Below are 26,289 nucleotides of genomic sequence, written 5' to 3'. Positions count from 1 at the left end.
ATCGCACTGTGATTGAAGTACATCTGCGCATTACTTAACACAAACAGTGGGAGGCAGCAATTTGCCGACTGTCTTCTACTCTGCTGGAAAGAGCTAGACTCAGGAAGAAGAAGGTGGTCCCACGTGATCGTTCCAGTTTCTCGAATGCTCGTGTTGTGTTTATAGCATTTCTAACATTTATGTTGTTTAGAAATAGTTCCTCTCGGACTGACATCTGAATAATCTGAAATTATGGACGACCGTGAACTAGACCTGACAGAGGAAATGAAAGCCACGAAAGCAAAATATCCTAAAATCAACAAGAAATATGAATGTGAGCTCATATTTCCTGGCATATATGATGTAATCTGGTGGTGGTGGTGTTGCTTCAATGCTTTTAGAATTTAGATGAGCTTCAGTCTAGAGTCTAGACACAGAGATAGTCTGTCTGTCTGTGTGATGAAGGCTCCTGTCGGTCCTATATTGACCCTCCTATGTCCAGCTTTTGGTGTATGTACAAACACAAACTTTGTCCTACACAAACATTAAATGCCATCGACAATGAATGGACAAACATTGCGTATCACAAACATTTAGACAAAAGAGCAACTTTACCCAGGGTAAAACACACACAATGCGTACTGATTTATATTTTTAATAATCTATATTGCACTGTTACTGTACCTAACTAACTAAAGCTATCAAATATATGTAGTGTAGAGATGACCTCACAAGATTACATGACATTCTTTCTTATATAAAAGTACCTATATCTTTTCAGATTTGGATCACACAGCTGATGTACAGTGAGTACAGTAATTATAATTCGTAGCAGCTGTCAAATTTCAGTATGCTTTTTCTTTTGGATTGTCATTGTTACTTATGACTTTTGTTTTGTGTTATAAGAATCCATTCATGGGGGAATTCTCTGGAGGAGGCATTTGAACAGTGTGCTATGGGAATGTTTGGCTACATGACCGACACGGAGACGGTGGAACCCCTCGATACAGTTGAAGTCGAGTCAGAGGGTGAGACCTGGATGGTGTTTCACAATTCACACACAGACAAATCCTCAGTGTTAATTTCACCCAGAACAGGGCCATCCTTATTATAAATGTACCATCATTCCAAGGAAGCCATGCAGTGCCCAAGGGCACCGCTCTAGTTTGGTAAATTGGTACCATTTATGCAATTTATTTAATCCCAATACCGAATCCAATACCGGTATTGGATCCAACAAATCCACTACCGAAAAGACATGTAACATTTCAACATTACCGGTAAATGAAAAAAGTATATTCACAGGGTCCAAAATATTATTTTAAAAAAAGAAGAAACTATTGGTAGCCTATAGGTGAATGGAAGACATTTATGTTGTTTATGAAACAAAGTAGGCTACACATCAAAACTGTTTTAATGTTATATCGTCACCTTGTTACAATTTACAATTTACAATTTAGGCATTTAGCAGACGCTCTTAATCCAGAGCGTCTTACATTAAGCAAGAACAAAAAGCATGGGAATACATCACATAAAAGCATTTATCATGAAACATGCATAAGCTAAGAAAGTAACAGTGGAATATCTATATAATGAAACTATACATATAAACTATACATATTTACTACTATATTTACTACTATGCTATATTGATAAAATCTTCTGATTGTCTGTCTTTCTCCTGACCAGGCCACGACATGGAATCTCTCCTTTTCCACTTCTTAGATGATTGGCTGTTCAAATTTTGTGCAGATCTTTTCTTCGTTCCTAGGGTAAGTGTGTTCAAGAATGTGACTAATTCTAATATGATTAATGTACAATCCGTCATACTATTGTCGCTCCCTGAAAATAACAGGTCTACATGTGATGCGGTGTGAGCTTGTGGAAATTTGACAATTCGTATTGTAGACTCAACCAAATTATTTTTATTTAGTTAGTATTTGATTTGTTTTAATAGCTTATTAAAAAATGTTCTGAAAACGTTACCGTTTTACAAAATAGGCAATTAAAAGTTTTCAAAATGAGTTGTTTTCTAAATGGGATATGGAACATGCCTGGTTGTGTGTGTGCTCGCCGTGCTGAAGGAGTAATTTCCTCAAATTATGTGCTGTATCCTGCATTGCAAAGTATGCAGCGTAAATGTCCTAATGTTCAAACTGTTGTTTGTGTCATGACTACATCAACACAGACCGCAAATATTACGCGTAATAAAAGCGGTGCAATTTGTAATTCAGGACACGGTTGATTTTACACAAAGCATCAGCATGTAGGTCCAAGGCATCAATTACTATACAAATAGTTGTGATTTGTCATGTTGCCGGTCATGCTCCCGGTGCGTAAAGATCTTAGTTTGTATCGGTTTATCAAGTCTATGTCAGTGGGAAAATAATTAAACACTAACTGACTATGTGCATATTAAGGCTTGGATGCAAATTCTGAACATGTACAGTCTGGCAGTTAATTGCAAAAACAAAAAGTCGACTTGTTGGTTGTTTCCTCAGACACATTGACTAGCAAAATACAGGGTCGTTCACATCCCTAGTGGCGGTAGATTGGGTATTTATTTATTTATTTAAGTGGTATCTATTTGTAAAAGAAAGTAAAAAATAAACATTATCAGCTTCAGTGTTGGTTTGATCACTTCATATTTTGCTTGTTTTCCCTGTATCATGACTTCTCTGTCCTGATTGGGTAAAATTGGCATCCCAACCTGAAAATGTATCCTGTCTACCGAAGAGACACACAACTGAACAAAAACTCTACAGTAATAAGTCAGAACATAGAGCTCTCTTTTTAAGATGTATTTATTGACAGTGTACAAAGTACAACCATCCATTTTTTTCAAAAAAGAATACAGGAAAAAAAACTGTGGTGCGTGCACCCCTTGTGGGGCGCGAGCGTCTTCTAGTGGGTGCGCGACATGAAAAGTCTAATGGTGGTGTTTATGGTTTTATTTTAAATATATTAACATACTATGCCAAAATATGGCAAGCAATGCAGAATATAGCCTATGCTGCATATATTATGCCATATTCAGGTTCATATATGTGGATAAAAAGGAAATATATGTCTCTATATAGCTTATGGAATTTATATTTCCATGTGGGGGGTGTGGTCAGCTATGTCGGGAGGTTTGGGAACTAACTAAGCATAACTGATAATTATTGCTTTTATGTCATACCTCATTATGAAAATCTCTTCTATTAGTGTGATTTATGGAATATAGAAAGTAATTAGATCATTCCTGTCTCTAGGAGGTGAAGGTTGTTCACATTGACAGGACAAACTTCAGGATTCGTTCTATTGGGTAAGTTATTGGCTGGGTGACATTGACACACATCTCAGCGTGGTTTTGGAAACCTCACTGTAAAGCTGATGGCCTGCCTCATACAGGGAGCCATGATAAACCATGCGTGTCCACTGTCCAGCAGCATCAGGAAGTACTTTTCTGTCGAGTGGCTGTGTGAGAGTGCTTACTCTCACAACACCACTGCAGTCTTATGAATGTGGGCATGTGCTCCCTGTAGCTTCCTGTAGTCCACAATCATCCCCTTTGTTTTGCTGATGTTGAGATGGAAATTGTTCTTCAGCAGCCACAATGTCAGGGCTCTCACTTCCTCTCCAGAGTTAGTGAGGTACCTACTACCTACATTATTCAGTTAGCTATGGCTGAATAATGTAGGTAGAGAGTCCTGGGAAATAGAAGGTCCCCCGGTTCAAGTGCTCATCATCTGAGCAGCCAACAGCTTGATGAAGCTGAAACTGAATGTGACTCCATTTGTCCATCTCATCATTGACTGTGATCAGGCTGATTAGTGATTACAATGGTGTCGTCAGCAACATTTATTATAGAGCTTGAGTTGTGTGGCGTCTCAAACTCACATTATTTTTCTGTCTGACCTTTTTTTTAAATTATTATTATGTATTTCCTTTTTAAAGGTGGGGTGAAGAATTCAATCTGGTCAAGCATCCACAGGTATGCTAGTGGAGTTGTGGAGATGCATTTCCAGTTTAGCTCCATATTTTGGGCATGTTATCGTAGGTGAAAATGTTGAAAAATAGCAAAAGAAATCACACCTGTGTGAACTGAGCGGTGCAACTATACATTTATTTATAGTTACTGTACAGTTACAGTACTGTACTCTGTATACTCTATTGTAGTGTACTATGCTATTGAAAGATAAGATATTATATATAACGGTTAAATTCCTGTTTTTTTGTCCTGTATTGTCTTTCCAGGGAACTGAGGTGAAAGCTATCACATACTCTGCAATGCAGATTCATGATATAGAAAAACCTGAGATCTTTATGATTGTTGATATCTGAGGATGCAGTGACGTCAGCAGAAGAGGTTGGTGGTTGAAAGGACTACAAATTAATGGGAAAGGACTACAAATGGAAAAGGATTACAAATGTCACCACCACCTTCCTGTGGGTGGTCACTTGATATAAAACACTGGGGATTTGAAATGTTTACGACTGAAATTAACTGATTTTCATTAGTTGAAGATCAATTATTTTTAAGCCTTACACGATTGAATTTGTTTTATTTGAGTTTTATTTGAATTGTTGAAAAAGCAAGTTGCAATTGTGATATATTTTTCATACAATAAAAGATGAGGCTTTATCTCTACATTACATTTTGATATGACTTTATTCTTTATATATATTTATATAAGTAAACTTTTTTCTTTTTTTTTTACGTTTTTGCTGAGGTAATGGCATCTTGACAGAAGCTCTACATACTACTTTACACTAGATATAGACCAGTTTATTCTGGGTAGAAGTAGAACGTCTATAGACGTTTTTACGATATAGAAATAAAGATTAGAAGAACATGTGGATATTTAGAATAAACTACTTTTACTGGCCAGGAGGAGGTAGTTTAGAGTCCATGATTACTGCATGTTTTTTGTGAGGGTACCTACCTTAGGGGACACGGGAGAACATGCAAACTCCACACAGAAAGGCCCTTTCACCAACCCCGCCTCGGGTATGGGTACTGATGACGCAGAGGAGGGAACAACGTCCCCAGCGGGAATCGAACCCAGGGCATACATACATGGATGCACCTGGGACGTATCCTCAGTGATGTATCCCAAGGTCATCTGGGTCATACCCCTCACTCAGGTGACCCAGCCGGGGTGATCAAGTCCCGACTTACGTCCCAGTAGCTACCCTCGATCAGTCCCATTAGGAAAAAAACAGGGCCACACAATCCGTTCCTCCTGAACTACTCTGCCGGGACTGGGAGGTACCTGTGCGTTGCACCAGACTCCCAGCACCAGGCACTTTATTCAGGAATGGTGGATTCTCGAGCCGCAACGGTTCCGCAGGCTCTACCTTGCCCTTGGTGGTACTGCAGGCTCTGCTTGAGGCTTGAATGGCCCTCCAGTCCTAAAAGTCTCACCGTGGGTTTGTTGGGCTTCTTCCTCAGCTCCTGTTCCCATACTTGTCTCCACCAGGCCGAAGGCATGGGGAGAGTATGTTATGCACTCCGTTAGTCCGTCCGTCCGTGTGTGTCCGTCCGTCCATTACCAGCTAATCTCCGGCAGCGTTAACCCGGTCGATGCCAAACTTTGCACACACACTCCCTAGTTTCACATAATATTGTAGAGTCCTTATTCAATGATATAATTCCGTTATATATTGTAGCTTGCTTACAAGACCTCTATTACTTCCTGAGTTATAAGCATCAGTGAGTATATTTGGAAATGTTTAACCACTTCTAACTGTATTTTAAATGACAAATCCACCCATCTGCTTCTTTTCTCTCTATCAGTGCAACCTAGTAGTGACTGTAATGGTAATTAAAATTGTACATTGTAATATTTGTCTTTTTAAATATTTAAATTGAATGTCAGGACATGAGTTTTATGTACAGTACATTTTCTCTACATACTAGTATGTACTAGTGTGAATCAGTGAACAAGAGTTTCTTCAAACTGAGACAACTTTAGACCACAATGACTTTTGTGTCAAATCTGAGGATAAAACCACAAAATACAAGGTGACAGGTGGTGTCGATCGATGTGATGATCATGATATAATGTTTGAGGGATAGGTTGGTACAGGGCAGGCTGCAGAGTATTTTTTTAAATGCTCTGTAAGTCTCTTGCTGTTGGATTTTTGTTCATTGTATCCAATGACAACTTCCTCTAGGCTACTACGGAGTACGGCCTGAGTTGAGAGCCACTGTGGTGCTGCTAATGCACCATGATGACCTCAATCAAATGGAAACAAGCCACATGATTTATTTTCTTTGTTTTTGGCTTTTCTGCCTTTATATAAAGTGAAGAATGACAGGAAAGAGGGAGAGAGAAGGAGAGAGTCATGCAGCAAAGGTCGTCATGAATGGGACTCAAACACGACGCGGTGGTCCCAGTCCCAGAGTTAGTGTCAAAGTGTCCTTGAGCAAGACTCTGAACCCCTAATTGCTCCCGATGTGCAGGTTGGTACCTTGCATGGTTTCCTCCATCAGTGTATGAATGTGTTTGTGAATGGGTGAATGTAATGCACAGTCTATGTAAAGCGCCGCTATATAAATGCACCATTTACCATTTGCAACGCACTGTCAGGCCAGAGCATATGTGGCATGCGCCTGGACCACTTGGCCAGCGGGCGCCCCCTCTTGGGTTATTTTTTTAGCATCTTTTTGTATGAAACTGTACCTTTTGGCAAACTGTTGTTACAGTATTCATTCAACTTTCAATCAATCGATTAAACCCAAACACACTAACCTTCAAACATTAGGTGGCGGTAGCGCCCCGTCAGATCCATACGTACGTGGCGGATGTGATCATACGAGCTGAGTTCACTCTTCAGGAAGACTGAAGAGAGAGTTGCGCACATTGTGAAAATGGCGGACTTAGAGGGTGAGTGTGTGTCAGCGGCTCCTGCGTGAACATTTTACATTTCACCTAATAACTTGTATTATTCTAACATCTGTACTGCAAAACATAGTTTTCATGTTGTGTTAAACTGAAGCAACAATCAAGTTGAGTTGATTGAAACCTTTGACATTAAGAATAGTTACTAGATGGACTGTTGGGAGTCCATTAGTTGACTCGTGCATGAATGCAAACTGGTCTTGCATGCTCACATTTCAAACGTGAGCAGTTAAGTTATTTATTTTATATTATACTAAACAAAGATGATCTGCTTAACCCTTATTACAATCAACGTAACATCGTCCGTTGTCAATGTCGGGGCTGCGTTAATTCATTTAGACCCCGTCCCCGATGCAACGTCATCATTCTCAGATAAATGGGTTTGTTGCAAAGTGTGACCCGTTTTTCTCAGCTCATTAAATTCCAGTTTATAAAACGCATCGTCGTCCAGACTATATAGATTGTGCGCCAGTTTTCCCCGGTTTGGCCTGCAATGCTGCATGCATGTCTGATGATGCACATGTTGGCTCCCGGTTAGCGCCTCATGCTAACCACGTGTCGTCTCACCGGCCACGTGTGTCCCTTCAGAGACACGAGCTATACATGTAAAATGATCTGATAAGTAAGATGGTGATGATTTTGTGATCTGATTGGTCAAGTGTTTATCGTTTTACCACTTAATGCGTGAAAATAACGTTTTTTTAATGTTTCTCCAGTGTCAGCTAAGAAACAGAAAAAGAGAAAGGAGAAGAAAGTAGACGACGATGAACTTGGGGTAAGGAATACATTTTTGTTTACTGTTAATATCTATAATGGACAACATTAAGCCAAAGTCATTATAGCTTGAGCTCATCATGCTGTCACTGCAATGTAACAAATGACTAAATCAGCAGTCATTACTCATTATCCCCTCAGATGACACATGAGATGATTGTTTAACATTATACCTTTAATACAATGTGATAATTTATCCATTTGTAAGTTGTAACTCTGAGTGTGCAAATGCTACTAAACCCTTTTCACTCTCAGCGTTAGGATTATATGTCGTACACACTAGACACAAGCCACTGTATGGCAGCTTATCACTGTTTATTTGTTTTCAGGAAATCCAGCAGAGTGAAGACTTCCTCATCAAACCAGAGTCTCGAGTGGCCAGTCTGGACACGTCTCAGTGGCCTCTACTACTCAAAGTGAGAAATAACTTGGCCCTAGCCATCTGCCCTTGGTCTCTGTCTGGCTTAACATAATGTACATTTTATCAATAAAAAAATACAGAAAATTCATACATTTATGTATCTTCATAGTTCATATGGTAATAAAAGGCTTATTTAACAAACTGATCGGAGTGAATACAGTGTGTAATTAAGCATATGAAATGATGCAACAGCTTAATCCATTCTATGAGTTGTGCTGAGCCCGGGTTCCAATGCCCCCCGGTGTCGTTCTGACATCGGGGGGTCTGGCTGCCCGGCCATCGGTACCGACCCAGTGTTCTACTGGGCCGGCTGCCGAACCGGGCATGCTGGGTTTGGGACCCAACGGTGAGCTTCAACCAAGACTTGAACGCTGACCTGATCACATGCAAACTTGATTTAGATTACAAAATATTTCTGTAAGAATCAAAAGCAAGAAATGTATGGTAACTGGATATCCCTGCTCATTCACTACAAGTTAGAATGTATTAACTAAGCTGCTCTGTCTTGGGTCTGTTATTTTATTTTATTTCAGAACTTTGATAAACTAAACGTCAGAACAGCTCACTACACCCCCCTACCTAATGGCTGTAACCCTCTCAAAAGGAACATCCAGGATTACGTCAGGTAAACGCAGTTGTAAACCCTGCATATTTAAACTGTATTAAACTAAAAACAATCCTTGGAGCAAGCCAAATGATTAGATATGTAGACTGCATTAGCACTCTGTGCAAAGATGACAATTATCTACCACCCACGTCTGATGGCTGCTGTCAAGTGTTTTTTTTATTGACTTGTGCCCTATTAAAATGTTCTAAATTAGCAGGTTACAAATGTCTCACATCTTGACATTTTGTATTATTTCTGACATGGCCAAAATATAGATGCCAAGGTGTCGTTTTGACATCTAATGTCAGTTTTTATCTGAACGTCCTTTCAGGTCTGGTTTCATCAACTTGGACAAACCGGCCAATCCCTCGTCCCATGAGGTGGTTGCCTGGATTCGGCGAATCCTGCGCGTGGAGAAGACTGGTCATAGTGGAACCCTCGACCCCAAGGTCACTGGATGTCTGATTGTATGTGTGGACCGTGCCACGCGACTCGTCAAGTCCCAGCAGAGTGCTGGTAGGTTGGAGGGGCAGGGCACAGGTTTGATGGCCATTTGAAGTCTCATGGCTTTGGATCAGAGCTGCTTGATGTTTAGTTCCCTTTACAATCTGTATATTTTATTATAGAAATTATGATGACGAGGAGGCAATATGTTCCCCAGAATAGTGGGGGGCACAACAGCTGGGGTCAATTCTTGATTACAGGTATTGTTGGGCCAAAAAGGTTAGAATTTTTGGGTAAATATATGTATTTACTTACCACTGTCTTTCGGTATACAAATTGATAATCACTCCTATCTATTATCTAATATCTATTTAGTGCATAAAACTGACCCCAGCTGTGCTCTGCTGCCACTTGTGGTCTCGTCAGCTGTCTGTACAGTAAACATCAGCCTACCTTACTACTCTTCTGCTGTGTGTTGCAGGCAAAGAGTATGTGGGAATAGTTCGGCTGCACAATGCTATTGAAAATGAACACACTCTTGCTAGGGTAAGTGTATTTGTTTTGTGGAATGAGGGAAATTTTAAAGGTTGTAATCTGTTTTAGAGGCCCACAAATGTGTTCCGTCTGTAATATCTCACATCTAAACCAAATGGGCACTGCTGTTAACTCATGTCCAACCAGGGTTTATGTGATGATGATGAGAATTGGTTTCGCATACATTTCTGAAATCCTTTGATGTCATGCTTCTCTTGGCTATCTGATCAACCACTGATTTTTAAAAGACCCACCAAAACCTGGTGAATGCAGTTTAACCTCTGTTAAGATAAACCAAATGGGCACCAACTAATTTGGTTTAAGATGTGGATTTATGTTTTCTCACTAATGTCATAACACTTGCTTAATGTAGAAATAAAATCTTGCATCATTGAAAGCCTCACAGAATGCTGTTGAAATTGGTTTGCAGCAACTGTAAAGTGCCTCTACTAACTTGAATCTGCATTGAGCAGTTTATTCATGACCCATTCCTTGACCTCCTGCAGGGCCTGGAGACCCTGACGGGTGCACTGTTCCAGCGACCACCTCTCATTGCTGCTGTGAAGAGACAGCTGAGAGTCAGAACAATCTACGACAGCAAACTGGTGGAGTACGACCCAGAGAGACGACTGGGTAAGACCCCCCCCCCCCCCCCCCCCATGCACACACAACCCAATAGCTACATTTGGTTCAGGAGAGATGACAACGTGTGTGTTTGTTGTAGGCATCTTCTGGGTGAGCTGCGAGGCAGGGACCTACATCAGAACACTATGTGTCCACCTTGGTCTTCTCCTCGGGGTCGGAGGTCAGATGCAGGAGTTGAGGAGGGTCCGTTCAGGTGTTCTGGGTGAGAAGGTGAGAGTAACTGAATAACACTTAACATCAAGTTATTTATAATATGATCTACATAAACAATTGTTTAAAATAACCTGTTTGCACATGGAAGGCAGCCAAATCATATACTGTGTGTGCTACTTCCACACATCAGTGTAGTGTTACTGTACTAAAGTCGACTGATTTATAGCACCCATCCAAAACATAACCAAAGTGTTGAGTTCAGTTCTGGGTCCCTCCCTGGTTCTGGTAATAATTCTTTGGGAAAGAATGTGGCTCATGAGTGACCCCTGCTGTCTGTCAACCTGACTGCAGATCCCACTCTATCCTACAAGACATTTTACCACTCATGCCATTTCTCACACATTTACCGTGTCAACGGCTACATAATTGTTGTTCCAACAGCTGTGGAAACGAATGGATGCCAAGTGTAGTCGCTTGACTAGCAGTGTAAATGTATTAACCGTGGACCTGCTTTGTGGCTGCTGTAGGACAACATGGTGACCATGCACGACGTGTTGGACGCACAGTGGCAGTATGACCACAACAAAGACGAGTCATACCTGAGGAGAGTCATCTATCCTCTGGAGAAACTCATGGTGTCCCACAAGAGACTAGTGATGAAAGACAGCGCTGTGAGTTCACACAGAATTCTGCGGGTCTGGGATTGCATCCTACCAGAACCTTGACTTCTCACTCTGCTTTCCAGCTCCTACAGTCTCCAGCTCAGCTGTCCTACTTGTCTGTCTTTCTCGGCTGTCCTACTCACCGTCTGTTTCCTATGCCGTCTCCCTCTCATCTGTCCTGTCTGCCTGTCCTACCTTCACTGTCCCCTCGAAGCGGTCTTGTGTCCCTCAGTAAAGTGTTTTACAGACATGGCCAAATGATTAGATATGTAGACTGCATTAGCACTCTGTGCAAAGATGACAATTATCTACCACCCACGTCTGATGGCTTTGGTCTGTAGCCATATCGATAAAGTTTTGGTTGGTCTACAGTGAATTAAATAGTTTCTTTGGTAACTTTAATGTGCGTGTTTCTACACCAGGTGAATGCGATCTGCTACGGAGCCAAGATCATGTTACCAGGAGTTCTCCGCTATGAGGACGGCATCGAAATGAACCAGGACATCATCGTCATAACGACCAAAGGAGAAGCCATCTGTATAGGTGAGTTTTTGTGTTTAACATCTCGTGACTATCAATATTATCGTGAAACCAAATGATGATTGTGTAGCTGACAAGAGCACTATGTTGCTGTGGTGACTTGCTATGGTTGAGATCTGATGGCAATTTATTTGGCCAACTTAATATCTATTGCAATGTATGCGAGATTGAACCTGCTTCCGTTCTCTTGCTCTTCAATGTAGGGGTCGCACTGATGACCACAGCAGTCATCTCTACATGTGACCATGGGATCGTAGCCAAGATCAAGAGGGTCATCATGGAGAGAGACACTTACCCGCGCAAGTGGGGTCTGGGGCCCAAGGTATGTACATTTCAGTACAACATGGATACATCCGTAACCATGTTCAATGCCACACTGACACAACTCGCACTCATTCAGTACAACACTGGTACCAGGCAAATGAAAACAATTGACAATTAAACCTGCATCATCTCTTAAAGGACAGCCATAGGAAACTCCAGTGGAATACTAAGTAAAGTGTGTAGAAGTAAAAGGGGAAGTTATCTTACTTAATACTTTATTTATTGCCTCGGTCACTTGTTTCATGTCGTCAATACAATAATTAGCATTACTGTCCCAATTTATAGTAAAATATACATTAAAGCAGGATATGCTACTGTGCTTTAGTTTAGGGTGTGGCTACCAGGGTTGATGTGATGATAACTGGTTTCGCTATTTGTTCTGAAATTTGATGTCAGGATTCTCTTGGCTATCTGACTGACATGGGACTTAAAATGAATGGCATGATTCTACCAGTAAAGAGGCGTAGAAATCTCCACCCTCATGACCGATGTCACAAGTTCAACACATGTTTTCAGTACGCCAGAGTGTTGGATACCTTGATGGTCGTTGGTTATATTTATAGGATCGTTGGTTGGTTATACAATGTACAGTGCTTTTGAATTTATTAATGGTTAATTTTGTGTCTGCAGGCCAGTCAGAAGAAGCAGATGATTAAGTCCGGTCTTCTGGACAAACATGGAAAACCAAATGGCCAAACTCCATCAGACTGGAAGGCAGGCTATGTAGACTACAGGTATAGTGCTACACCCTAAATACTCTTAAGCCTGTCACAATTATTACATTGTTGTCTGAGTGCGGTTATTTGAGATAATGAACAATTATTTGAGATGATTCACAATGAATCCCTTGGTGGCCTGTGTTGGACTCCGAGTGAGTCAGTCTGCTACAGCAGATTTCTGACCACAGCTGTAGTCCGGTCTTGCCAACAGTCATTTCCAGCCGCTGACCTAAGGACAGATAATTGGTGTTTAATTTCTGTCTTGAGAGGTGAATCCATTTTCCGTTGTCTACCGCATGTTTGGGGGGTTTCAGCGTCTGGAATCTTACTGATGTTTATTTTCACAGCATTGCTGCAAAGAAGAAGGAGGCTGAGGAGTCGAGCACCGGGCCAGGAAAGGTACGACGCATCCATTACACAAGTTCAAATCTCTGATTCTGCTGGTACCAGGTTATCTAGTATTGTTACTGAACAGAGCATCTTGTACTTGTAGCTTTCTGTACTACCAGGACCTCTAGTACTGCTGGTGGTTTTCTATCTAACCAGAACCTCTAGTTGGTATTACTGCTGTTAACTCATGTCCAACCAGGGTTGATGTGATGATGATGAGAATTGGTTTCGCGATCATTTCTGAAATCCTGTGATGTCATGCTTCTCTTGGCTATCTGATCAACCACTGATTTTTAAAATTACTTTGAATAAATGGAATTGTGTTATTTCTTTCTGGAATTGGTTGGACCCACCAAAACCTGGTGAATGCAGTTAAACCTCTGTTAAGACAAACTACCTGCAGTACTAACTTCTTACAGTTAAACCCGGATAAGACAGAAATCCTGATCATAGGACCTGAGAGCATCCAGGCTGAAATACAGCAGTCTATGGCTATTACGGCCAATTACCCTAAGACCTCTAAGAACTTAGGCGTTATTTTTGATCACCAATTTACCTTCGAACCTCATATTAAAAAGGTCGTCCAAACATGTTTCTTTCAATTGAGAAATATCTCAAAAATCAAATCTTTATTAACACCACAGGATCTCGAAAAACTTATACATGCTTTTATTTCATCCCGTCTGGATTACTGTAATTCTTTGTTCACCACCCTGAGTCGCGCCTCAATACACCGTCTCCAGCTCGTGCAGAATGCCGCTGCTAGACTTTTAACAAATACACACAGAAGGTCACATATTACCCCTGTGCTCGCTGCCTTACACTGGCTACCAATAGACTCCAGAATTGTTTTTAAAATATTATTAATCACTTACAAATCCCTCTTTGGTCTGGGTCCATTATATTTGACAGAGCTACTTCACCCCAGGGTATACATAAGGCAACTTAGGTCCTCTGACAAAGGCCTTCTTATCATCCCTGTAACTAAGATGAGAACTAAAGGCGATCGAGCCTTCTCAGCTATGGCACCCACACTCTGGAACGAGCTACCTATGAACCTAAAAATTGCAGAGTCAGTCGACATTTTCAAAAAGCTACTCAAAACACACCTATATCGTAAATATTTTGGTCCATTATAGTGAGTATCTCTATTGTATCTTGTCCTGCCTGTATTTATTTTTATGAATTGTTTTCTGTTGCTTGTTTCTTATTGTTTTCACTGTTTTGCTGTTGACTGTGTTTTTCGTGTTTTACTTTTATTATTTTACTGTGTACAGCACCTTGTAACAATTGTTTTGAAAGGCGCTTTACAAATAAAATTACCTTACCTTACCTTACCTAGTGATCCATGAGGACCAGGGGTGATTACCAGCACTGTACCATTCTTACTCGGCATGACGGAGCAGTGCTGAAGGTTGACTTAATCTGTACAATAAACGCTGTTTTTCAGAGGAAGAGAGAAACTAATGGGGACAGTGATGCGGAGGGTGTAGCTTCTACACCCACTACTCCTTCTGCTGAGGAGGCGAAGAAGGAAAAGAAAAAGAAGAAAAAAGAGAAGAAACAGAAGATTGAGGAGGAGACGACAGGAAGCGTAGAGGTTGCTGAAGCAGAGGAGACTGAGGTGGGTTGCGCTTTTAAGATTTCAATAGTACCGGTAATTAATTGGTATTAAGTACAATTTCTATAAAAAAAAATTGTGGATTAGCTTTTTTTTTTAAAGTTTGCTTATGACATGACAAATATTATATGGGAAGCATTGTAACTTCCTGCTGGTTTATTTTCCAACCAGGGTTGATGTGATGATAATGAGAATGGTTTCGCGACATTTCTGAATTTTTGTGATGTCATGATTCTCTTGGCTATCTGATCAACCACTGATTTAAAAGTAGTAAATTACTAAGGCTAAATGGAATGTCATTCTTTCCCAAACTTTATTTTGGAGAACTTGCCTTGCACACCTCAACAATGCTTTTGTTGAGGGACCAAGATCTGATTATTTCTCTGGAAGACAAGAAAATGATGGGGTAAAAATATATATTTTCTTTTATTTTATTTTCCCTCAAAGGTCGGGGAGAGTGTGAAAAAGAAGAAGAAAAAGAAGAAACTGAAAGAGACAGACGGAGAAACTGAGTGAACAAAGCTTGTTGCTACCAGAGAATCATGGACAGTAAACTGCCCCTGGTCAGAACGGGCCAAACTGATGGACACTTTCTGCAACCAATGAGTTGCAGAATAATAAATGAACCTGAATGTGGGATTTACCACCACAAGACCACAGCCCCACTAACCCCCCCCCCCCCCCCCCCAGCAATCGGAGGATGAGCAGTGTGATGGTATAACTATGTATAACAGATGGTTTATGGTTTTTGTCTTTTTTTTTATTGATCAGATATATTGTACAATGGCTATGCCTGGTTTATGTTTGTTTTGTAATTTGAACATTAAAACCATTGTTTTCTTAGTTTGTTGTGCTCAAGTGGGTTTATTGTCAGGCTTTACAAAATCTGTCCGAGTGTCCGTCCATTCGGACTCTGATCACACACACCAGCCATTATGGTAGACTATGTTAAAGGAGAATTCCATGGTAGGCTTTCTTACCTTTTTTTTTGTGGTTATGTCCCCACCAAAGAGGTCCAGGTGTTTGTTTTGTGCAAAAGCTCCTTATTGGCTATTTCCCCTACCATAAGCCCTAAATGAATTGCATTGAATTGAATTGAATGGGGCTATGGGGTGTTGTGCTAATTCGCTTATTTCCATTGCTCCCTTTTTTTTTTGTTGGTATATCCTCTCTTCATAATGTAAATAATATCCCAAGCGGCACACTTTACTACTTATTTCGATGGCAATAAGCGAATTAGCACAACGCCCCATAGCCCTATTCAATGCAATTCATTGAGGGCTTCGTAGGGGAAATGGCCAATAAGGAGTTTTTGCACAAAACACCTGGACCTCTTTGGTGGGGACGTAACGACTACAAAGAAAGCTAAGTTTTCTAACATAGGATTCTCCTTGAACTAGCACAAAGTTTGACATCTATTGATTGTCAATTTCTGATGAGTAAAAAAAACACAGTGGCAACCCTATGCCCAAAATGCAAAGGCAGTCTTAAGTACAGTTGCAGCTCTGGTCTCTTTTGACTAAAAAGAGCATTTAAGACAAGTGGTTACACATACAAAGGATTTTGTCATGGCTGCTTGAACTGTAAACTGAGTGAGATGCATTAGTTGAAGGAGACCTATCAAGGTCTCCATCTGGTTCTTTGGTCTCCTGTGATACCAATGCTTTGTTCCTCAAAGCTTGATGGATTTCTTTTAAACGCAAATGCCAACACGTTTGCTATTAAAGCTCAGAACTTTCGTTTTAACAACTTCGGAGGTTGTCTCCTGTCCCTACTGATGCTCTGCAAAGATGATTTGGGGTTTGAGACTCAAATGGATAGGCAAGGTTTGTTTATACGGTTATATCATTATGTACCAAGAGCATCCAGGACAGTCGTAACATGACGACACTTCCATGTGCGATTTTCAATTTATTCCTACCCCCCCCCATGTACTGTAAACCCATTCAACTTTAATCCTGCCTCATTTAAAGTCTAGTTCTGTCCTAATGCATGATAGGGCTATATTATTAAATTATGTATTTTTTTTATTAGTTATAACAGCCCACACACATTGACTATCAACGGAACCACAGACTTAGATGAGTAACATGGTTGGGCTTATAGCAGGGGGCCATGTCTGATAAAAATATATCTACTAAATATTGAGTCAAGCAAGTTAAATAACCCTTTAATCTGGTTACAGGATAGCAGTAGGCTAAAACATTTCTATTTACAGCTGCAGTCAACCCACTGGCAGTGCCCACTGCCCAAACACAGTTTGGGTGTCGAGGAAAGAGAGTGCAAGGCCTTGGCTTCGATGTGATTAGTGGTGATTGTTAATTAAAATGTCACTCGATACAGTTGCAGGTCATTGGATCCCTTGTGTTTTTGGCGGTGATGACGTGGACCCTGTGATTGGTCAAACCCTGTAGCCCACCAATGAGGCTGAGGAGGCGGGGGCTGGGCTGGTAGGTGATGTGGTCCACAAGGTTTCGGTCGGGCCAGTAGTACGGATCCAGGACCTCCAGTCTCTCTAAGGACTGGAGGTGGTACAGATCCAGGAAGTCGCTGTCAGGGACATTATGGTGCCTGTAGAGGGATAAACATACAACGGTCAGTGGGGGGGAGGTTAGGTCAAAGTGACTGCTGACAAAGAAAATACATTATGTATCAAATGTATTATGTATGCAAGAAATTCTACTTCCCTCCCTAGGAGATAACATTCTCAATTGTGTATCATTCTTTATTTGCACCCTGGTAGATGTTTGGGACGTAAATCTAATATAGCATTAGCTTGTAGCTCAGAGATTCTCTATTTTTGAGGGGCGCTAGCCCCTCCTATATACAGGTTTAATGTTTGTCTTTAGTTCAATGTTTGTTTTGTAAACGCCATTGACAATGACGGGCCAATAGGGCCACACAGATGCCAAATTGATTTTATTTTCTTTCATTTCTGGGACCTCAATCTACAATAGAAATTCTAAATGTAGCCATTCTCAGGGTTACAGAACCATAAGGGTCTATCTGGACACCTGGTAGCCCTCGGACCCGATGTTGACAACCAGTGTTCGCTCAGCTGACCTCATCTTGAGGGTCCTTAGCTGTGGAAAGAGTTCAGGCAGACGTCTGATGTGTCCCATGCTGCCCCAAGGTTCCAAATGTAAATGTTGCAGGTTTGAAACCCGACTGGACAAAGTCTCGAGGTCACCCGCTGTCATGTCCACGCACAATGTCAGGCTGGTCACAGTGTGTGGAACACAGTCTGCATATGCACCGAGAGGATGCCCACCTACACAAGACAACAACATAACGTCTATTAATTAGCCATACACTGCAAAATGCTGAGCTCGATCAGTGGGAGAGAGAGAGAGAGCGTTTCAGTCCAATAACACCAGCACCGGCAGGCAAGCTGGTAACACGGTTAAAATAAGATCTTTGTAGTGTCAGTCCTGAACTGACACCACTGGCTGGTTACTGAAAGCGAGATCTAGTTTAGACGTGTATAATAATAATAATAAAAACAAAGAACAGATGTCCAAACGTATGACTTCGTTTTGAATTAACTGGTATTTATTTACCGTCACTCAGCAGGTTTAAACAACGACAATTTCAACAGCCTTTGTTCTCATGATTCGATACAGTCAACAAACTGTTGCCTCTTTTCTTTCACTTCAGTAGCACCTGTGCCTTGTTGCCCACTTCCTCATATAGACAGGGCGTTGGCCTTGGCCTTGACCGTGACGTCAATTATAGAAATAAAAAGCATAGAAAGGAAATGGCTCTTACAATCTTAATTGCGGTTCCTCCATAACATCAATCAACAACAATCTTACAACTCACCGTGGATGTTGAGGGTTGTGAGGTTGGGCAGGGCAGTGAGCCAGGTCCTCAGGTGACAACGGGGCCCGGGTACAGAGTACAGATGGTACACAGACAGAGAGGTGAGGCCAGACAGACAAACTAGCGCCTCCTCTGAGACCACTGTGTCATAGTTGAGAAGCTCTAAGCTGGAGAGAGGGAGCTCTAAACTGTCTGATGGGATGACAGCCGGTGAGAAATAGTCCTCAGGCAGGACTTTGTAGCTGATCATCTCCCAGGACAGGTGCCTGAGTTTGGGCAAGCCGATGAGCAAGGCATGGAAGGCCTTAATGGGAACGCGCTGTGTTCCATCGTGGTGGAATAGGAAGGACGTCAAACTCTTTATCTTGGACACTGAGAGGATGAACTCCGTGACAGGACACTTGAGTTTGACATTACAGATGTTCAGGTGTGTTATCTGTCAAAAGGTGTTTTTGTGACATGGGAAATAGACAGTTGTTAAATGAAGACAATATGATATCATTATAGCATCTGAATCACTGTTTCTCAACGTTGGTCCCAGTACACTGAGGACCTTACAGTGTAGATTGGTGGGCCTGAGATAAAACCTAATTGTATCAAATGGGGGATCCATGGCCAAATTAATATCAAACTGGGGGTCCTGGAAATGAAAAAGGCTGAGAATCAGTGATCTAAACTGTGATATGATAAAAATGTCTACTACTCAGAGTTATCAACATAAGGTTACCTACCTGTCTGCTCAGCGGCACAAGGGCCCGGGACACCTCCAGGGGACAGTTAGATGGGTACTTGATGGTGAGACATCTCAGGTTGGGGAACTGTCCCAGGTGATCCAGACTCTCCTCCGACCAGTTCTCTATGGCGATGCTGCGGAGACACGGCAGCGTCACCGCCAGGTGTTTGAGGTTCTTCTGCTTGCCGCTCCTCAGTACCGCCCCGCTAAGATTCCGTCGGCTCAGAGTGGACCAGAACCGGCGGTTGTAGGAGGAGAACCTGCTCAGCACGACGCATAAATCCCTCCAGAGGCACGAATATTTATCCATCAGCTCGTTGAAGTACCTGCAGCTGCACCGCACACTGTGTTTGTCCTCTGTGGACAGAAAGTCGAACACCTGGTAGGATGAATGAATGGTGGAAGAAGTACTGAGGTCAGATTAAGATTTAAATGAATCTAAATAAAGTAAAAGCAGCAAATAATACCACCGTGTAGAAAGGGCAATATGTAGATCTGCTATTTTTTGAATAGCTGCATAGGGTTTTTGTATTAAAAATACAAATCTGTAAAGTATCATCAAGGTCAAGGGCAAGACTACCAGATTGGCAACAGGAACAACAGTTTACTTTCCTTGTGGACTTGCCCTATGTGGTGTTGATTTTCTTTTTTTTTTCACCTTTTTGTGTGTGCACCTTATCTAATCTCAATCATCATACCTACCTATGTGGACCTACTGATGTGTTACCACTTTCATACCTAAACGTGTACATACATACTTTTTGTTCTCTTTGTTTGAAATGCTTCTTTAATGTTTGCTTTAATGCTTTTTCTCCATAATTGTTCTCCCTCTCCATGTCCCCCGTACCCTTTCTTTTTCTTGAGAAACAAAATTATGTAGCTTGCACAAAAATGAATTTGTTACCGACTTATACTGTAGGTACAATCTGTACAATGCAAAGTGACCATGTACACATGTACAATTCAAAGCAACTGCAACTGTCACATTATACTAGGCTACTACATAGCATGGGCAGCAATTCTCAAACCAGTGATCAAGCGCGGAGACAATGTCCAACTGACACTTATTGACATAATATGTTTTCATTTTTTCGTTTTTATTTTTATGGTCATGACATGTACACATTTAGTGCTCTAAGCCTAGACTAATAATCACAACAGTTTGTTGATGATAGTATGTCCTTTTGTGAGTGACATCCACAGTCCTATTCAACCATGTCCATGTGTCAATAAAGTTGATTCTTGAAATGGTAGTGGTGTGTAAAAGGTTAAAGCCAAGGTACAACATTTGCCTCTGACTCTGTGAGATGTAGAGTGTACTAGAAGTAGGCTGTAAAATATCGGAAAATATAAATACATATATATAAGTAAAGTAAAAGAACCTCGACAAAGTTGTACTTGAGTAAAATGTGTTAATAATTACTTGGTTTCACCACTTGCACTGACCTGGACCCATACCTCCTCTGGCAGGGAGCGCTCCATCACCAGTGTCATGATGATGTTCCTCCCGTGGAGCCCCTTACGTTAGTAAATTAGTCCGTTGAAATCTGTTTTATTCTCGCAGAATTTGATTTAATAAACCTGTGGAATTTTACTTCACGGGACCTGAATAAAATGAAAGTAGATTCCGAGTAGAGTAGAGAAGACCTTCTCCACTTCAAGGTAAGCTGCTATAGTTTCTCCCATAATAGTTATCATCGTCTCTTTCTGCTCCTGAATGCGTCATCCCCAGGTCACGTGATATAGTAACTGATTAACAATCTTCTTCATTGTTTACTGTACTGTACTGCTTCCATGGGCACAGTATGTTACACTGACTTTGGTGACCCATCGATTTCTGAGACTCATGACTCAGACTTCTTTTTTTTAAATAATAATAATAATAATAATAATAATAATAGCACTTAAAAAAAACACAGTGACAAAGCGCTTCACACAACATTATTACAAAATAAAATACAACTTGACGTACGGTGAAGAAAGCGACCAGTGGAGTCACAAAATTCAGTTGTTTACACACCAATGACGGTGTAACATCAGTATACGGATGTGACGTCGTCACTGATACAGATCTGATTTGGTCCATACCAGAGCCATCTACCCTCCTATCAGAGAGGTCCATCTGGCTTTTTGATGAATTGAACAAGGTGGGCCCTCTTGTAAACAAGTGTAATGCTTAATTGGGTCGTCCACTCACAGTTAACAGACTTTGTATTGAGTTTGTGCTTAAAATATACTGTAATTCTGCAAACTGTTAATACAATTTTCAATCAATCAATCAATCAATCAATCAATCAATCAATCAATCAATCAATCAATCAATCAATCAATCAATCAATCAATCAATCAATCATGTTTTCCAAATATTGTTTCTCATACTGACCGCTAGGTGGCAGACAGTTTACACCAACGCCCCGAGAACACGAAGAAGACGATCCCGGAAGTTTTTTGTTTGGAGTGAGCAAGGTGGAGAGAAACGTGTTTTTAGAGAGATAATTCTAGTATCTAATATTGGAACAAACCAATGATTGTTTGACATCACCATAACAATGCAAGGTAAGAGGCTTTGGAGCTGGCTAGATCAGCCATTCTGTTTCTAACCGGTCCTGTCCTCAAATTACCAAATAGAATTACAACCAAGCAGGACTGCAGAGTTTTTCCGACTCAATCCAGTTTTTATTATATATAATAAAATAATATGCATTGCAAAGGCAATTTGAAGGCTGGCTACGCGAGGCCTGGACATGAAATGATGTGTATGTCATGAAGCTTTTATGAACCACTGGACCACTTATTCGGTGATAGTGACATCTCCTGGCGCAATGCTGCGCTGTGCGAAACGATAGCAAATATATCATACAAATACAGACTTAATTGTTTGTTTCCTGTTTGTATTCAACTATTTGGGCAACAACATCCGAGGTTTATCCTCTAATTCATGGATCTGGATGAAGAGCATATGCTAAATGCCTAAATTGTAATTAAATATTGAAATAAATGAAAAGAAACACAAGAGTGTTAATTTGTCTATAGAGCAGTGTGTGATTATGTTTGTAGGATGGGGAACACTCAAATATGTGACTGTACATTGAATGTATTGCTTATGCCCAATTAATTCATTGTCAGATTTAATTTTAAATGAAGCAGGTAGGTCTATGAGTAATAAAACAGTCATCGATTGTAACTTTTAGTAACAAATATTTAGATTTGTCACTGTCGTCGACGTCTATTGTAGAAAGTAATTGCAGCACTCCATCCCAGGAACCCACGACCCTCCATTCACCAATCCAGCACGTAATGGGCAAGTCACAGAAGTAATTCACTGACAGGTTTTCTCTGTAGGCTTTATTATCTATGCGTCGGCCTATTCGTGGCGACTCAAAGTCTCAAACCAGTTAGAGGAAATGAACCAGTTGCTGCTTCGGATGTCATTGGTCACGTGACTTTTCCTCACTGAAGCAAGCCCTGAAGCAGTGGTTCTTATGTAAATGTATAGTTCTGGGTTTGAAGCGTGTCAGCGTTTCAGTACCAGATGTGTGATTATGAATCCCACCAACGGGCAGGCATAATTTGACTGAGGTTAAGGTTAGGTTTAGGTATAGTTTTACTGAGGTTAGGTTTAGACCAGACGCTCATCACTATCTGGGACTTGCCCTCAATTCACCCCTAGAATTAGATGATGAGCAGGAAGGCTTTGTCAGTCAGTTTTGGGGTAGTACGATTGAACCCCGACCGCCCATATCAGGGAAGACCACAAGGCCACTGAGCTGGTGAAAAATGTACTGTGTACCACTGTACCTACATCTGAAATGTAGGTGTTACTGTTTACAGAACACAACAGAATAATAACACTCTCTCTCAGCCCAGCCGTGTGACCCTGCGGTGACTCCGTCACGAAACAGGAAGTGTTCTGCCGTGACGGGAAGTGCCAGGAAGATCAAAGACAACGCGGCTGACTGGCACAACCTGATGCTGAAATGGGGGATACTCAACGATGAAGGCACCACGGTTGCGACCGCCATCGTCAACCTCAGGACCACGTCCAGAGAGTAAGGTGACATCACAGTAGTTTTGATATTGTCTTGTTTTCCACAAGCTGTTCTCACCACCTGAGAATGAGCTGCCGGTTGAGGGAACTTGAGGCTCAAATTGCTCTCTAGACATTCTTGTATAAAAAAGTCATACCACTTTCCCCCCCCCTTTAAACCCTTGAAAATGTTGTTTTCTTGTTATACAGATATCTAGGATTCTACAAATGTATGCTAAATCAGTAGTTCCCAAAGGTTAAAAAAAAAAAGTTAAACAATAGCAGATGGAGATTGTTATGTATATATCTGCTATTTTTGAATTGCCAAAACATCTCAAATGAGTGACACAGATGCTTTTCCGTTTTTTTATTTTGGCTTTCGCCTTTATTTTATATTTTTTATGCAGGGACAGTCAGTAGGCTGACAGGAAATGGGGAGAGAGAAGGGGGGAAGACATGCCGTAAAGGCCGTCGAGATTGGGAGTCGAACCCGTGGCGCACTGCCTGGACCTGGTTTTAATGGGTTGAATAATTCTAACTTGGTTCTAGGGAGGCACAATAGAGTGCCGAAGTCCTGACGTCACTCACTCATCCCCTCGATTCCCCTGGTTCACGGAAGTAATTTCTCTATGGAGAATAACATGGGGTCATCTTAAAATCATTTCATATACTGTAAGCATTGTGGTCTCTGTATCGTTTGCGACGTATATGATTATGATACTGTCTGTTTCTAGCAAAAATTAAATTAATCTGTTCAATTAATTCGTGCCTGAAATCCGATCACTATCCACTGAGCTAGTGACCACATTGGGTCCAGGCAGACGGTCAAGTCAAGTAGCATCAAGTTCCATCCACTCCCATTATAAGCGGATAAATCGGAACGAAGGTCCCCGCACTACAAGTTGAAGCAGCTCAATAGCGTCAAGAATGAAGCATCAGGTTCAGCATTGGTGTCAATGTGGCTTAGTGGCAGTGTGGCCGGTAGAGCGGCCGGATGGGAAGGTTCCCCAAAGTTCGATCCTGGGCTTCCCCAGAGTTGGTGTCGTAGTGTCCTTGAGCAAGACTGAACCCTTGCACGGTTTCCTCCATTGGTTAGTGCCCATCACTGCTGGTGCAGTGATGGGCACTAACCAATGGGACGATACAATCTACTGCACGTCTGGAAAACCAGCCAATCTCTTTGAAGCGGCACTTTGATGGCACTGCCTACCAGCTGCTCCAAGCCCGGAAGATATAAAAGAAACGGCTAAAGTGCTGCCTGGGCTCACATTTTGTTCGCTGAAAAAGTATCAACTGTGTGCGTCACACACTCTCATCTCTACCCCTCCTCTTGTCCCTCCTTGCCCCAGCTCCCAAAAGGAGCAGCAGATTATCACGATGGAGGACCATGCCTCCTCATCCTTCTCTACCTCTTCCTCTCATCCCAGTATGGACAGACAGCTGGAGGAGGCATGTGGCCGACTAGTGGACATCGTAGACAAGATGGTAAGCTTAAAAAAATACCTTCTTAAACATGATGCTGTTAATGTCATTTTAAAGTGTAGCCAAATAATTATGTCAGTTTATCAATCTACATAATAATATTTACACCAGAGTTTGTTCATGTGAATCCCCCAGGATCATATTGTGGGTAAGATGGAGCGCTTGGTGTCCACGGTGGAGGGAGTGGTTCAGTTGGAACTGTTTCAGTTTGGACCTCAAGGCAGAACTGCTCCACTGTTTATCAGCTGGCCTACTGCACGCTTTGGTAAGGTGTACACACACACTCATCTTCCCTCTCAGATTTCTACTGTCCTACACAAAAATACAAGGCAGAATGAATAGCCTAATAGAAGCATTGCCTTATTGTACTGCTGCCTCTCTCTCTCTCGTCTCTAGTGGAGGTGTCTCGCTATCTGTTTGACTCCTACAGTCAGGAGCTGAAACTAAAGCATTCCATTCTCCAGGAAGTGGCCCACTGGGACACGTCTGACCTCTCCATGGTGCTCTTGTCCTGCTGGCTGTACCAGCCCTACATCCAGTCGGACACCAGACTCACCCTGGAGTCCCTGCTGTTGGAGACGGGACACCGGCCGTTATAAAGGTTTACACTTACAGGGTCTCTGCCCACTGCCCAGGGTGGGTGGGGCGGTTGAACCTGTGAGGTTTCTGTTATAAGACCACCTCTCTGACAGGGACGTACTCCATGTTAAACGCAGAGGCGGTAAAGAGACAAACCCATGATGATGTGACTGGACTTTTCCCTCAGAGATATTCAGTCCAGCCAAACTACACAGCAGCTGATTTCTCTAAAGTAACTTGTCTTTCTCAGGGACACTTTGTGGCAGTGTTCATGTGTGTAGGTGGAAGAACTGGTATAAAAGTAAAGCTTACTTAATGTATAATGCTTATCTCAAATGAAGCAGCTTTGTATGAATGAATGTCGTCTCTGGGCGACACAGATGAAGTCACATTGAGATTATTATAATTTATAATCCTGTTGCAGATAACTTGATACGCAACTAGATTTGAAAGAAGTGACATTAAAGAGTGGCACTCCTCTCCAAATGTTGAATGTGTTTCTACATGAGGCACCCGGGGCACTTGGCTAAATAACGATGACCTCTAAAACCTGAGGTTCTGGGAAGAGCTCTCCTAGTGCATTTTGACAATGCATGGCAGTAAGGTGCTGGCAGCTCTGTCACAGATAGTAGGGAAGCTGATGAGTGTGTAGGCAAGACAGGCAGGACAGCTGTCGTGTCTGGTGTGATTTGATCATATGCAGACTGATATGAAATAATGTGCATTCATGTGGTCTCTCAGTTTCTTTATTGAGGGAACATGAGTAGAACTGTACAGTTCAGCTTATGAAACGTACTGCATTCAGCGACCCAACAGAAACACATAAAAATTAATAAAATCACATCCTCCTATTTGTTTTTTTGACGCTCCATCTTTACACGTATCCTGCTGTTACAAACCTAGCTTTACGTTCAGAAAGTGTTACGCCAGGATTTTGTTCTTT

The 26,289-nt window shown here is 41.6% G+C and overlaps 4 protein-coding genes across 8 annotated transcripts; 3 read left to right on the top strand and 1 right to left on the bottom strand.

Moving 5' to 3' along the window:
- Positions 1-97: 97 nt before the first annotated feature.
- zbtb8os (zinc finger and BTB domain containing 8 opposite strand) lies at positions 98-4,612 on the top strand. The gene is made up of 7 exons (XM_083792214.1): positions 98-313; positions 761-785; positions 886-1,007; positions 1,669-1,751; positions 3,234-3,286; positions 3,919-3,955; positions 4,219-4,612. Exons 1-7 carry the CDS (start codon positions 232-234, stop codon positions 4,303-4,305), a joined length of 489 nt encoding a protein of 162 aa, XP_083648340.1. The 5' UTR covers positions 98-231; the 3' UTR covers positions 4,306-4,612.
- Positions 4,613-6,802: 2,190 nt separating this feature from the next.
- dkc1 (dyskeratosis congenita 1, dyskerin) lies at positions 6,803-15,546 on the top strand. Its single transcript, XM_083792718.1, has 15 exons — positions 6,803-6,854; positions 7,586-7,644; positions 7,973-8,059; positions 8,598-8,689; positions 9,003-9,187; positions 9,597-9,661; positions 10,156-10,282; positions 10,374-10,504; positions 10,975-11,118; positions 11,532-11,652; positions 11,853-11,971; positions 12,604-12,707; positions 13,040-13,091; positions 14,533-14,706; positions 15,151-15,546. Exons 1-15 carry the CDS (start codon positions 6,839-6,841, stop codon positions 15,217-15,219), a joined length of 1,545 nt encoding a protein of 514 aa, XP_083648844.1. The 5' UTR covers positions 6,803-6,838; the 3' UTR covers positions 15,220-15,546.
- A 1,260-nt stretch (positions 15,547-16,806) lies between these two features.
- LOC310878182 (uncharacterized protein) lies at positions 16,807-21,027 on the bottom strand. Of its 3 annotated transcripts, none has more exons than XM_083792338.1 (5): positions 20,682-21,027; positions 19,257-19,637; positions 18,526-18,961; positions 17,767-17,974; positions 16,807-17,274 (listed from the first exon to the last, which is right to left on the bottom strand). In XM_083792338.1, the coding sequence occupies exons 2-5, from the start codon at positions 19,566-19,568 to the stop codon at positions 17,034-17,036; spliced, it is 1,197 nt and encodes a 398-aa protein (XP_083648464.1). In that variant the 5' UTR covers positions 19,569-19,637; positions 20,682-21,027; the 3' UTR covers positions 16,807-17,033. The 3 variants fall into 3 exon arrangements, with proteins under 3 accessions (XP_083648464.1, XP_083648462.1, XP_083648463.1); XM_083792336.1 differs by having other exon boundaries at positions 20,705-21,027; XM_083792337.1 differs by having other exon boundaries at positions 19,257-19,615; positions 20,705-21,027.
- A 665-nt stretch (positions 21,028-21,692) lies between these two features.
- cinp (cyclin dependent kinase 2 interacting protein) lies at positions 21,693-26,197 on the top strand. 3 transcript variants are annotated; one of them, XM_083792250.1, is made up of 6 exons: positions 21,696-21,814; positions 22,494-22,572; positions 23,121-23,307; positions 24,635-24,770; positions 24,903-25,032; positions 25,164-26,197. In XM_083792250.1, the coding sequence occupies exons 3-6, from the start codon at positions 23,228-23,230 to the stop codon at positions 25,364-25,366; spliced, it is 549 nt and encodes a 182-aa protein (XP_083648376.1). In that variant the 5' UTR covers positions 21,696-21,814; positions 22,494-22,572; positions 23,121-23,227; the 3' UTR covers positions 25,367-26,197. The 3 variants fall into 3 exon arrangements, with proteins under 3 accessions (XP_083648375.1, XP_083648376.1, XP_083648377.1); XM_083792251.1 differs by having other exon boundaries at positions 21,765-21,814; positions 22,498-22,572; XM_083792249.1 differs by lacking the exon at positions 22,494-22,572 and having other exon boundaries at positions 21,693-21,814.
- The last annotated feature ends 92 nt before the right edge of the window (positions 26,198-26,289 follow it).

The sequence above is a fragment of the Protomyctophum parallelum genome (assembly GCF_964188405.1).
Source record: "Protomyctophum parallelum genome assembly, chromosome: 20".
Classification (NCBI taxonomy): domain Eukaryota; kingdom Metazoa; phylum Chordata; class Actinopteri; order Myctophiformes; family Myctophidae; genus Protomyctophum; species Protomyctophum parallelum.
Note: the sequence above shows the minus strand (reverse complement) of the source record. Positions and strands in the feature narration are given on the sequence as shown.

Bases quoted from the DNA above. Each gene is read 5' to 3' on its own strand.
- cinp (XM_083792249.1), top strand. The intron at 23,308-24,634 runs GTAAGGTGACAT...TCCTTGCCCCAG, and splicing joins CTCAGGACCACGTCCAGAGA to CTCCCAAAAGGAGCAGCAGA. The intron at 24,771-24,902 runs GTAAGCTTAAAA...TGAATCCCCCAG, and splicing joins TGGACATCGTAGACAAGATG to GATCATATTGTGGGTAAGAT.
- zbtb8os (XM_083792214.1), top strand. From the start codon at position 232: ATGGACGACCGTGAACTAGACCTGACAGAGGAAATGAAAGCCACGAAA. The intron at 314-760 runs GTGAGCTCATAT...ATATCTTTTCAG, and splicing joins AATCAACAAGAAATATGAAT to ATTTGGATCACACAGCTGAT. The intron at 1,008-1,668 runs GTGAGACCTGGA...TCTCCTGACCAG, and splicing joins AGTTGAAGTCGAGTCAGAGG to GCCACGACATGGAATCTCTC.
- dkc1 (XM_083792718.1), top strand. The intron at 9,188-9,596 runs GTAGGTTGGAGG...TGTGTGTTGCAG, and splicing joins CAAGTCCCAGCAGAGTGCTG to GCAAAGAGTATGTGGGAATA. The intron at 14,707-15,150 runs GTGGGTTGCGCT...TTTCCCTCAAAG, and splicing joins CTGAAGCAGAGGAGACTGAG to GTCGGGGAGAGTGTGAAAAA.
- LOC310878182 (XM_083792336.1), bottom strand. From the start codon at position 20,752: ATGACACTGGTGATGGAGCGCTCCCTGCCAGAGGAGGTATGGGTCCAG. The intron at 18,962-19,256 runs GTAGGTAACCTT...ACCTTTTGACAG, and splicing joins TTGTGCCGCTGAGCAGACAG to ATAACACACCTGAACATCTG. The intron at 17,275-17,766 runs GTCAGCTGAGCG...ATCCCTCTACAG, and splicing joins CTAAGGACCCTCAAGATGAG to GCACCATAATGTCCCTGACA.